At 37.6% G+C, this 13,193-nt stretch overlaps 2 protein-coding genes across 11 annotated transcripts in view; both read left to right on the top strand.

The window, feature by feature from the left end:
• The window catches only part of LOC134822081 (1-phosphatidylinositol 4,5-bisphosphate phosphodiesterase beta-4-like), an 858,242-nt gene that overhangs the window by 676,940 nt on the left and 168,109 nt on the right, over positions 1 to 13,193 (top strand). The gene's annotated exons all lie outside the window — the stretch shown is intronic.
• LOC134822079 (dynactin subunit 1-like) overlaps positions 1 to 13,193 on the top strand; it is a 37,349-nt gene that overhangs the window by 18,137 nt on the left and 6,019 nt on the right. The window contains exons 2-17 of one of the 10 annotated variants that reach the window (XM_063832936.1): positions 225 to 356; positions 493 to 596; positions 805 to 888; positions 1,693 to 1,800; positions 2,588 to 2,747; positions 3,663 to 4,325; positions 4,982 to 5,026; positions 6,290 to 6,408; positions 6,697 to 6,813; positions 8,469 to 8,631; positions 8,774 to 8,930; positions 9,165 to 9,324; positions 10,391 to 10,564; positions 10,738 to 10,860; positions 12,201 to 12,302; positions 13,024 to 13,182. In XM_063832936.1, coding sequence (XP_063689006.1) covers positions 248 to 356; positions 493 to 596; positions 805 to 888; positions 1,693 to 1,800; positions 2,588 to 2,747; positions 3,663 to 4,325; positions 4,982 to 5,026; positions 6,290 to 6,408; positions 6,697 to 6,813; positions 8,469 to 8,631; positions 8,774 to 8,930; positions 9,165 to 9,324; positions 10,391 to 10,564; positions 10,738 to 10,860; positions 12,201 to 12,302; positions 13,024 to 13,182 — 2,547 coding nt within the window. In that variant the 5' untranslated portion in view covers positions 225 to 247. Of the gene's footprint in view, positions 1 to 224; positions 357 to 492; positions 597 to 804; positions 889 to 1,692; positions 1,801 to 2,587; positions 2,748 to 2,935; positions 2,960 to 3,662; positions 4,326 to 4,981; positions 5,027 to 6,289; positions 6,409 to 6,696; positions 6,814 to 8,468; positions 8,632 to 8,773; positions 8,931 to 9,164; positions 9,325 to 10,390; positions 10,565 to 10,737; positions 10,861 to 12,200; positions 12,303 to 13,023; positions 13,183 to 13,193 lie in introns of all 10 variants that reach the window. The other 9 variants (XM_063832938.1, XM_063832940.1, XM_063832937.1 and 6 more) reach the window with 9 other exon arrangements.

Below are 13,193 nucleotides of genomic sequence, written 5' to 3'. Positions count from 1 at the left end.
TATAATATTGCTTGAATATTACCAGCTGTACTCTTGTTCCTCACACAAAGTTGACACTTCTTATCCTGTTTATTGTTGTGATCCATGTGGGCATATTATAAAACATACTTTATTTCGCTCAAGTACATAATAATACAAAGTTATGTAGAAAATTATACCGGTGTGTTATATCGTTATTATGATAATTTCCACGTTTAAATTAATATCTATATTATATTATCTAGGTATGTTGTAAGACGTGTAAATTATGGCGTCAGAGTTTAAAGTTGGTGACAATGTTGAGGTGATTGGGAAGGATCTGAAGGGTGAGATATCTTTCATCGGCAACACTGACTTTGCTCAGGGCAAATGGATCGGTGAGTTTGGTCGCTAGATAGTTACCGAATGTTGTTGTTGCCGGTTTTCTTGAACTGGTAAAAGGATTTGTTCGTCAATCACTTGAAATAAAAGTTTGATGTAATCGTTTGAGGTCAGTTAATTTTAAAATTTCAGGGGTAACTTTACCTGATGCAAAGGGTAAAAACGATGGTACGGTGCAAGGGAAGTCTTATTTCAAATGTAAACCAAATCATGGTATTTTCGTGCGTCAAAACCAGGTGAGCATTTAAGCATCCCTAATACAGCATAATAGTTTTACAAGTTTTACAAAAAAAGTTTTACAAAAATATATATATTTTTGTAAAACTTTTTATGTATCGTATATATACATAATAAGTATTATTTACGGTCTCCAAAACCTTTATGTAGAAAATGTCATATTATTAACACGACCAATATTTTGAATTTTTAACCACCATGACCTAGGTGGCTCTGGTTAAAAGCCCCGCCAAGCCGAAGACCTCTGTAACCAGTAAAGGGACTTCTCGGTCTGGCACGTCCACTCCCAAGGTATGAACTTTCCGGTATTACTTTCTCTTATCATCCTTCTGCTTGAATAGCACAAAATGTTGACAAACAACATTTCAAATCTGTCTCATTGGGTTACGTGAGATAACTTGTCTTTTCTTCTCTGAACCCTAATTCAGGTTTACTTTTAATTATAAGTTACGTTTAGATTTGGCGTAAGGTATTACCAAGCAAGTTATCTGATTGATTTAAAAGTGCATGGCCACATTTTCTCGTTTGATTTTATTGATTTGGGATTTGTATGATCCACTGTGGTTTGAATCTATCTGTTCTATGTCAATGTTATGGGTTTTGAAGCATTCAAAATTGATGAAGCCTTAATAATTGATAGTAAGTTAATCAGAATGTTTGATAATGAATGCTTATATTCATCATAGTTACCACAAACCACCAGATTTTATAATTTCTCCCAAAATTAGCCGTTACATAATGGGGGATATTTTAGCGTGTGCGGATCAGTTAAGTCATCACTGCAACATGATGTCAAGCGTCAACTTGCCACACAACATTTGGTCTTACTTTAGGCTATGATGCATGATTGATCATTATAAAACTGCATTTTAGAAAAATTATGCAATGAATTTGCGATAAAATAGCAAACATTTTAATAACACGTTATTCGATTCAATACCTTGATGACTTACTTTACGAATTTACCATTTTCAACCCCTTTTTTAATACAAATTTAACTACCAAACTGTATTCCCTAATTTGAATACCACCCTCTAAATCTCTAACCCTCTAAACTCTTTTTAAAGCACTCCTCTTTACAACCCCTGATTATAGAGCGATGATGGAGAAACCGAACCTCCTACCCTCGGCATCCCAAGGAACAGTAACCTCCAGTCCCGGCTCTCCGGTCTCCCGGCTCCACGATCGAGGCTCTCCATGATGGTAAACATCAGACTACGATCACGTGATCATATAATTGTTGCACTAGCATGATCTCATCTTGTGGTTCATCTCATCTTCACCTCTGAGGAAACCATGATGTCAATTCACTGATTTATTCGGTAGTGTTTAGATCCTATTAGGGTAGCTAAATAGCATGTCCATTGTCCATGGGTATTGGGTATTAAGTCACATGTTTACCATGAACATAATGCATTATTACTGCATTTCTAAACGCAGGGAAATTATCATTCGAGCATGGTTTTCACACAACTCCACGTTTTTCATCTTTCAAGCGGAATGCTCGAGCAATTATTTCAACCTTACAACGTATGAAATGTCGCACAAACCGTGCTGCTATGTTCTAAACCAATTCCAAGCTACACACTTCCCTCAGCCTTTAACTCACCCGTTCACTGCATCACCAACTTTTCTCAATCATAATTGTCAACCCCACTATCATATAATATCAACTTATCAACATAACACAACACCGCAAAGCTATTGTAAATGTATTGGGTATCCAGTTGAAACACATTTTAATGTTTAAAAAGTTACACATTCCTTGCTTAAAGCACATTGTTAGACCCAGCTGAGATGTGCACTGCTCCCCACTCCCAGCCCCCAGGTAGGCGAGTTACTCTACTGCAGCTGCTGTGCACGGTAAGTTTGTCATGTGCTGCGTAACAAAGTGAAGCAATCATCTGTTTACCCCCTCTGATTTTGTACAGCCCGCTGCCAGCTAAAAAATCCGAGCTGATATCTCAAGCTCAGACTTGTATTTTCTCAGGGGACGGCTACCAAGACAAGTGCCAAAGGATCCAGTTCGAGATTATCTGCTCCTTCTGCTAAAGGTTCTTCTTTGAGGGGGTCCACTGATGACGTGTCTAAAAATTCGGGCAGTTTGTCAAAATCGCCATCGTCTGTGTCCAATGCTTCCAGTGCTGACGGTAAGAAGAAAATCTTTCAGATATTTAGACTGGAAAAAGATGAAAATTACAAATTAGAAATATCCAATGTTCCAAATGGAATCCCGAACGAATTATACCTCATTGATAACGTGCTTAATCAATATCTAAAATTATCTACATAGCAAACCTAGTAAATTTACTTTTAGTTTCTATTTTATTTTTAACAGGAGAGGAGTATTTTTATTACGAAGGTATGGGCTCCAGCCCGCTTAACCGCTGCATAATTCCCCGCTTCTTAACGAATCAACGCTAAAACCCGCTTTTTATAGCATTCAAAAAGTTAAAACCTATCATTGCAGCTGTTTATCAAAAAGCCGCATTTGCAAAATATTACTCAGACATGTGGTTGAGTAGGCTCTTTAAGCAGTTCATATTTAAAAATAGTAACATTTATAATATTATATCATATTATAATAAATAGCTATTTAAATGCTGGCACTGCATTTAGGTTGATGCAATCTCATTTGCATTATAGCAGCATTGCTGCTGCTGTTTTAAAGTTAAATGGTTCAGCCTCTGCGAGAAGATATATTTTAAATGAAAATCTCAAATATTCAATTCGAAGCCAAAATGTATACTACTTAATCTATTTACGTATAATATTCGCTATGTCTAGATATATCATACATGTATAGTTTACACTAAATTACGTTAAGCTAAATGAAATATGTGAGAAGTTGGCTAACCCTGAAAGTAAGTGTGAATACCTAGAGATCAAAGTTACGATGGATGAAATCTCTCTGAAAACATGACCTCACCAAATCTGACAAATATTTGAAGGTCAAATTAATGAACAGTACAACTTGGGAGTGTGTTTATTGTGCTATGACCAACCTCTGTGTTTAAAAATGTCTGCAATTATATATAATTATACAGCATTTTCGAATGTTTCAGGAAAGTCCAGTCCTAGTCCTTCTACTAGAATGACATATTCAAAGTCTGGAACATTGAAAAAAACGTACGGCAGAAAGACACCGGCATCCCCGGGGACAGAAAGAAAAGCAAAAACCTTACCACGGGGAATGGGCTTGAACTCCCCCAAGGGATCTCCAAAGCTGGGACGACGTGAACCAGCCAGTACAACAAGTGGTAGATCATCCCCCAGCGTTGGTAGAACATCCTCTACAAAGACATTACCACGGACTTCCAGAAGTGCTCCAAGGACCACATCAAAGACAACTCCAAGGTCCACTCTTAAAACCACTCCAAGAACATCTCGAGTTTCCAGTCCCACCAAACGGACCCCTAAGACAACCCCGGAGCCAACTTCAACAGCAACAGATCTAAGCAGCGTCACTTCTGTGTCAACTATAACCCAAGACGATGTCGTCTTTGATGAAACAGTTGATGATGGAGTGTTTGATGAGCTCCTCTCCATAGCACCTAGTAGACAAGCTCCTAAACTATCAGCTCTTCCAGTCAAGGACTCAACCAGACAGCCTCCTACTTCTCTTGAGGTACCCACAGAAGGTTCCTCCAAGACAGGTTCCCATCGCCGGTCATACTCGGGAGATTCTTCCGGTAGCAGCCGAAGTGGTTCTTTAAAGATCAACAAAAGTGAGCTAAGCAGTGGGATAATGCAAATAGTGTTAGCATCTCTGAGATTAACTTTACCCTTGTAAGGCTTTTAACGAGGATTCAGGCTCAGATTATAACCTCGAACACGACCACTTAACTCCTCTTTAGCACTTCAACTAATTATTTCCATGGCTCTTTCTTTGATTTTAAATGTAGGTACTGGATCATTTTGGTACTTGGGAGTTGATGACCCTTACAATACCTATTAATCGAATATTGCAATACTTTCTAATATTTAATTTGGTTATTTCCTAACACATTATCTTAAAATGATACACAAGTCTTTATTTCAAGAATACAATCGTGGAATAGGAACCACTACCGTGCGCCATATTTTTTTATAAAAACTTCCCGAACATGCAGCCAAATAGAAAATCCTATATTTATTCTTAAAATATTCAGTTCACCACTACCTTTCCCAACATTCCCACCGCCTTGCGAAGTTTAGTTTATTGTTAAGATAATAAAAATTCACACGTTGAAACAAACTTCCCATAACTTATCTGTTTAAATCACCCTCCTAACACCAAACCTACTAATTTGAATCATACTGTGCACAATTAACCTCACTCTTCCCAGAATTAATTTAGACTCCACTTAGAATTTTCCAAAGAATAATAGCTAAAAAACCCAAGGTTCGACAGGTCCATCCCCATCATCCGCCAAAACACCCGTTAGAAGTGAGCTGTTTGAGAGGCATGTTTGTAGTTTGGCTTGATGGCAGTCTTGTGTAAACTCGGTTTATTTTATAGGAAACATTTTTTTATGAACGTTTATAAACAGCGTTCATAAGAAACGTTTATTAGAGAATTTTTGATAGAGATCATTCTATTAAAACAGATTTTTCATGGGGTGATACTTTCTTAGAAAAAGAATAAACATCGCTTCAAAAGAGTCTGTTGTAATAGATTTTGAAACTGTTTCTTGTAAGATAACCTGAGTTTACGGTTGCAGTGCCGTTGTTGTGCTATATTGAAGAGCGCAAAACAAGGCACAGCACACTGCCGTTTTAAAGCCGTTATGTTTTGATTTTGTACAGTTTTTATACAGACCGGGATTGATTGCTGGTATTTTCACGCTGCGCTGAAGCAAAATGCGATCCACCGTTTTCTTGACACATTTACATTTTTTTAGCATTATTATTAATACGCTGTTCTATTTCATATAATGAATTTCTTAAAACACCCCTTACCCCTACCTGGAGACAATAACTACAACTAGCTTACACTTTGGACACAGGACAATATACAGTAAATCCCCGATTTACCGCACCCCGATTTACCGCAAACCCCGATTTACCGCGGCCATCTCCTTTCCCCCAAACCCCGTGGTAAATCGGGATTTTACTGTAGTAATACCAGTAGACCATGAAAATGGATAACTCCGCCACACAATAACATATCATGCAAATCTTCCTTACATTATACTAAACGTTTTCTTCATTTACATTATAATCTAAGCACATTTTAAACGGGTTTGATACATACAGCGGAATTATCATAAGAGATGTGTGTGTGTTACTCTTGATTATTTAATCTTGATTCGCATGATGCTGATTATCATGGATTATTGATATGGGTGATTGTGGGGAGGCGGAGCAACTTTGTTCATTTAGTTTGTTCAAAGCTTGTTCAAAGTTTGTTCAAAGTTTGATCAAAGTTTGTTCAAAGTGTGTTCAAAGTTTGTTCAAATTGGGCCACTTTCCCACCATTACACACGTCTATATGAAACTATCAATCCCATACATTCAGCACTTTCTTAGACTCTGCATCTTCAGTTCCGAGATTTTAAATGTTGTTTTGACAAGCTGGCAGTTGTACAATATTTCTAATACTCTGATAATATTGTGTGATCTATAGTGTGATTGGTACCTAGTAGTACCTAATAGATACTAGGTACCTACATGTTTCCTGTGAAAACAAGCTGACAAGATCCCGTCTCAGAGACACCCAGTCGAGGAGTTTCTACTGATACCGGTAAGAAGAATGATGATGTATCTCTGAAGAAAAAAGACGCGGAGATCGCTAATTTGCAAGATTCTCTTAAGGACATGGAGGAAAAGGTAATACTAATAGGGGGTGTTCTTTTAAAGACCCAGTCAAAACAGTGCTGAAGTTTTATATAATATATTAAATTTGAGTGCAGAATACTTGTTCTGCTGATAACATTCTTAGTTTATTGTCTTAAGGTGAATTAAATTCCTAACTGTGGTTTTAGAGATGGGCGACAATTATAAAACCCATAACTTGTTTTCTGCTAGTAGGTTGCGTTATTAAGTGTTACTGAAGTTTCATATTAAAACTCATCTTTATTTAAGCGATTACACTTCAATGAATTCTATAAATTTAAGGTACAATTCCTGACTGCCAAGCGAGTAGATGACAAAGCTAAGATAAAGGAAATGGAAAAGTACAAAGTTCAGATCTCACAATTCACTGACTACAAAGCACAGTGGACCTCAGCTCAGGTACAAATAAAACACATTGCTCCTACTAAACTCAATAAAACAAATTGTTTTAATTTTTGAAAAGCCACAGACGTGACGATACGCAACATATCGATCACCAATTTCATCCTCAGCTGTACCAACAGATTTCTAACTGTGTTGAACACTTTTCATTTTTGTGTGGGACGCTAACTTAAGAAACAGTTGAGCCGATTAAAACTCGAGTAACCCTACACCGCAAACAACCGTGTTCACTATGACAATAGCCACCTGCCACCAGCCCAACCTGAGATATGAGATCTGTAGGGCTGGATAAATACCTGCCCTGTGCTGCTGGGTGGGTAAATACCTGACAGTGCCCTGTGTCAGCTAGATCTATCGATTTGGGGTACATTATGGCACCCTGGAGCCTGTGATTGATGCTGTACAATATGGAGTGTTATAGCACTGATTAGTAGTTTCCCTAATTACCATTGAGTATAATTATCATGATTATATGATTATTGATTATGTGTGCTCTTATCTCATATTATGCAGTTTACACGAATTCATATGTTACTTAAAGCATTAAAGGTATGTAATGTATGTAAAACTAAATTACCAATGCAAAGAAGAATCGTTTGCCGGTTTGCTTTCACCCTCCAGCAAAAGCTCACGGAAAAACGTTCATAAACATATTATCATAAAGTGAAGGAAAAAACCCTGAACTTAGCTAATTAATTAATCAACTAATCGTGTAATTACGTAAAATAATTAATCGTTGGAAGATCCATCTTACACCAGGTGTTAGCCAGAAGGTCACTAAATGTCTCATTAAGGAAAATTAGTTGTCTCAATTCAGAAATCTCTAGCTACATCTCTACATCATAGAATGCCTGTTCGTGGAGAGTTGCCTTAAATGATTAAATAATATTATGTGTGTTTGACTACTGCGATCTTGCGATGTAGTTACTGTTTACCCAGCTTTAGATTATATATTATAGGTGTTGGCGTGTTGTTTAAGGTGGATATATTTCAGTCACGTGACTTGGACCTTAACCAGCTTGCAGCTTTGATTATTTATTATGGAACGTCATTTTAGAATCTAGTAAATTAAGTGTTAATACCAGCCTGGCAAGTGTTAATGTATAGTAGTGCCTTAGTGAACTATCGCAATATTTGTGTCCTACTTACATGGTATCTTTGGATATATCATGGTATCTCTAATGGATATCTCCGACTCTGATAATGAAGTAATGTTAAAATTTAAAACTGTCGGAGTTACTCAGAGTAAGATTTGAGGTGTGTCACATGATAATACCCGGGTCTGTTTTTGTAACATGTTTATCACACAAGAGTGAAAATAGCCAAAAGGCACACTCTCTTGATTAATTTCTACAAATGAGTGTCCCTGAGAAGACTTGTAGACTTTGTGTAAGTTAACTATTATTGCTATGAGGTTACTTCCCGTTGGGTTCTTGAGAATTTCACTATTATATTCATCGAGTTCTTCATAATTTTAGGGTATAAGAGTGATGGATACAAGATTGAACGGGGCCTTTATCATCTGGCCTCGATTGAACGTAAATTGTCGCGATTAAAAGATTGTAATGCTCCTTCTGGAGAAAATATAAACATTACTTGGTGATAATACAAAACCAGATACTCTTCAAATGCAATATAAAACCTTACCTCAGGGTGACCTACACGAGCAGTTGAAGACAGCGAAGAAAGAAGCGAAGGAGAGTGGAGAGGCGCGCACTAGAGCTGAAGCAGAGCTGGAGGAACTGAGGGATAGGGTAGAGGAAATGGCACTGGACAAGGAGATGGCGGAGGAGATGAAGGAATGTGCTGAATTAGGTAGATAATGATTGGTGCAAGTAGTTGTAAATATGAATTCTCCTTCTTGAAATACCGTCTTGGCCCTCATAAAAACATCCCGTCTTGAAATTTGCCCCTCAAGTTATGTAGTGTCCCCTGACGTTACAATGCCCATTATCAGAACTTGAGCGAATGACAGAAAAACACGACGAAATTAAACAAGAGTTGGACCTGATGAAGGAGGAGATAAGTAGTGGTAGTGGAGGAGGAAGTGTGGATAATGTTAGGATTAAACAGTTGGAGATGCAGACCAACCAACTCAAGGCTGCTGTTATCAAGTAATTAATAATTAGTCGCTAATTATTGTACCCTGATATTTTAAGATTAAGATATGTATTGGTATTTTGATTTTAGGTATTCGTCAAGATATTATCTAGCCGTATTATCCCTGATTCTACTTTAAGTTTTTCAGGATAATATTCCAATTTTTGGCAGTCTGATGATTCTGGTACACTTTACCATTGTAACTGATACTCTGTTAAATGTTGTGAATTTAATTGTTTTACCACCAGGCTGAAAGAGTTAAACACACAAGATAGAAAAGAGATAGAGTCTCTGAGTTCAAAGCTGACAAAGGAAGAGAGTCAGGTGACTGAACTGACTAAACTGAAGGATAACCTCGAAGAGGAGCTGGAAGAGCACGAGATTATGGTCGGAGAACTTACTGAACAGGTATTTTATCTTTTCAAAATGGGAGGGGGGAATTGAAGTTATATGTTTTAGGAGATATCATCAAAAGCCTGTAATTTATGATGCTAATTAACGCTAATTAATTAGAATAACAGTTCAATATTCATGAAGCAGTTGCAACAACAAAACAAACAACAAAAAACAACAAGTTGTCCTAAATCAGTCTAATCAGATTTTTAAATTCACTATAAAAGTATATATAATAAGTTTTGCTTTTATATATTATACTAGTGTAACCCGGCCTACGGCCGGGATTTCACTGCCGCAGTTAAAAAGGGTAGGAGTAATTACCCGCTGAGTCAAAACCCGCATTAGGTGACCCAATAGTTTCTTAAACAATAATCTCATAATCAGTTATTTCTTGTGGATAATTAAGTCATTATTAGCCATGAGGCACCACACTCCATGATCATAAGGTCTGAACACCGAGTATTACACCTCATCACTCCCGTCTTGAACCGCTTTCTATTTTTATTTAAATCGTTATAGAAATTAACCCTTGTTAACTCCGCACCACACCCGCATATTATATTTGAAAACACGCATAACATTGTCGTATGAACTCTCTCTCTCTCTCTCTCTGCAGTCCAAACAGACCCCAAACACTAACAGTCCCCCCTCCTCTAATAAGCTTAAGGTATAACATTACAGCGAATCTTCCGGGCCAATCCAATTATGACGCTACTTAAATGCAGCTATAACATATTACACAGTAATGAGAGAGAGCAAGCCCCGTAACTCTTGCCGTTCTGCTCACGCAATTTTATGTAACATTTGTGGTACAAAACCATCAATTAAACCACTTACCATCGGCCGATTTAAAAAAAAGTTTCCTATGGGCTTCATCAGAGTTTTGTCGACACTATACCGAAAAAATCAGTCCCGTAACTCTTACCGTTTTTTTTGTATAACCGACCGGAAATTACACACGGACAGACAGACAGACAGACACACATACACACACACATTCTGGTGTTATTAAGGTGATAATACACACTTTTAGTACTTAGTAAAGTACTAAAAACATCATAATACAACTTCCTAACAGGTTGAGTGTTGTATCGGGGCTGAGACTATGGTGGAGAAGTTAACAGAAACAAATCTGGATCTAGAGGAGAGACTGAAGAACCTGACAGATGATCTGGCTGATTTAGAGGCACTGAGAGACCTAAATGAGGAACTGGAGGAGGAGAGGATGGTGACTGAGGCTGAGCTTAGAGAGGTGGGTTTTTAGAACAGGTTATAGGTTAAATTATACTTATATGATTCATTATTTGACGTATTGGCCATTTTACTCCTTTTTTTCGGTAAATGGGCGATGGACATTATATTGTGTGGAAATCATATAATATCGTATCCTAAAGTTCCAGTATTCGAACAGTTTAATGTTAACAGGAGCTAGAGATATCCAGAAACACCCACTATCAACTGAACATGAAGGTGGAAGATCAGTCAGCCCAGAATAACGACCTCCAAAATGTCATCATGCAGTTCAGAGCATACGTTAATCAGTTACAGGTCAGTCAATCAGTGGCGTAACGACCGCCCCTGCTAACCCTGCTAGCAGGGGGGCGGCACCTTAGGGGGCGGCATTTTTCCGCCCCATTACACAATATTGCCGCCCCCTGTAGCCGGTGATGACCCGTGACTCTTCATACCGAAGTAAAAAAAGTAAAGAAATTAGTTGAACGTGTCTACTACTCCAAAATTCTACACGAATTTATAGCGCAACTTAACCACGCGCTGAAAGTTGCGCAAAAAGTGATAACGATACTACACTTTCATTGTTAATACTTTAGCGCGGAGGCCAATTTCTAATGATGCGCGGTGTGACTAAAGTTTATACGACGGTAATTGTGTGAACTCTAACCTTCGAGGTTTGCAGTTTGTGACTTTTCAATAATTTTAAATCCGGCTCCTGGGCTCTGGCCATGTTAGTTATCGTAGTAGGACAAATAGAAACAACCGTTTCAAGATACACTTATAAATTATGTTAAGTAAAATAAACATCATGATCACAGATCAAGTCAACCCAATTACAACAATTTACAAAATACAAAAAAATAAATAAATGTTCAGTGGAAACGCTTGATGCGCCCTGCTTTTGCACTGGCAAATTTCTGTACCAGCTTCGAGCGATCAAGTTTGTCAACCTCACTGTTCTCAATTGAGATGAGAGCTAAATCCTTAAGTCTAGATTGTGACATAGTCGACCTTAGATAAGTTTTTATTAACTTTAACTTCGAGAAGGACCGTTCCGCCGATGCAACAGTGACTGGTATAGCTATGAAAAGCATCAAGGCTGCTACCAACTGCGGACACAACAGCGGAAGGTCTCTCTCGAAGATAAAGTTGACCAACTGGAGAGGACTTGTCACATCTTCGGTCCTTAGGTCACTCCCGTAATCTTCCTTCAGGTCAATTAACTCGTCTGCCAATGATGGCTGCAAGTCCTTGTGGTAGATCTTTACCAACTCATTCGCAGGAAATTTGCCGGCTCCGGATAGGGGCGGCAAATTTCAATTAGCAGGGGGGCGGCACAAAGTAACGTTACTCCACTGGAGTCAATTACATGTGATTATCTCATTAACTAATCACTTTACTTGTATTACATGACCGATATTGTTATGATAGTCAGATAGTAATCGATCATAATAGTGCATTTAACACATTATCAGTCAAGCGCAGCCTAGTCCATTGGTATGATATGATTTTATTGAAAACTATAAGGATATTTAAAACCATATTGACATTTTACAACCATTTTGACAACTATTTTGACAACCATATTGACAACTTTATAGGAATGTCGAGAACAATTATAATTGATTAAAACTAACAAACCATAATTCCTGCAGGCCCAACTGAAGGATACCCAGACTCAAATGACCCAAGATAAGGAAGTGACGGAGGGAGTAGATGACGAGAAACTTCATCAACTTGCTCAAATGCGGGCACAGGTAATGTCATCTTTCAAAACTATCTGGAGTCAAAACTGTAATTTATTATTATCTTTTTTTATTAGGTGTTGCACAGGTAATTTATTATCTTTTTTTATTAGGTGTTGCACAGGTAATTGTTATCTTTCAAAACTATCTGGAGTCAAAACTATAATTTATTATTATCTTTTTTTATTAGGTGTTGCACAGGTAATGTTATCTTTGAAAACTATCTGGATTCATGAACGCCTACATATCACGTGTTATTATTAAACTATTGTGGTATGGTTGCTTTTTCAATTTTGTAGTTTATTCATCGAGTCATTTAGTAAGTTTTTCTTAGATTTTGTACGGATTATTATTCATAAACAAACCCGGCAGTGTTTGGTCAGGTTAAAAATAGACCAGAGCTGATCTGAGGGTATGTCATATGATTTGTATCGAGTTGAACTTCGGTATAATATTACAATGTTCATTGTTCAGGCAGGTTTATACATTACAAATCTGTATTTTAAGTTACAAAGTACAGAATATTCTTACAATATATTTACCCTCAAGCTGTTGTATTGGGACAGAGCGATTTGACCACCCACTAAGATGTTGGAATTTATCACCAATCAGCTTGCAGCATTGACGAATCAGAAGTTAAAATGTATTAAATTTCTCCAGCCAGAAACTATCCAGATAAATTATTCACCAAACATTTACTCACACCTCACTTAATTGCTATAAAATCCTCCAGCTGCTGGAACAGAGCAAGTCGACCACTCACCAGGAGTCGTACGATGTTGATTTCGCTGAGATAGATATCGTGTCAAATGAGGAGGAGGTCAGACTGCTCAAGTTATTCTTCCCGGAGAGATTCACCCAGCCTGGCAGTGACTACGAGGCTATCAAATTGGTAAATTTTCT

This window comes from Bolinopsis microptera, chromosome 10 (genome assembly GCF_026151205.1).
Source record: "Bolinopsis microptera isolate Bmic1 chromosome 10, MBARI_Bmic_1.0, whole genome shotgun sequence".
Lineage (NCBI taxonomy): Eukaryota > Metazoa > Ctenophora > Tentaculata > Lobata > Bolinopsidae > Bolinopsis > Bolinopsis microptera.
This window is presented reverse-complemented; position numbering and strand designations above follow the sequence as displayed.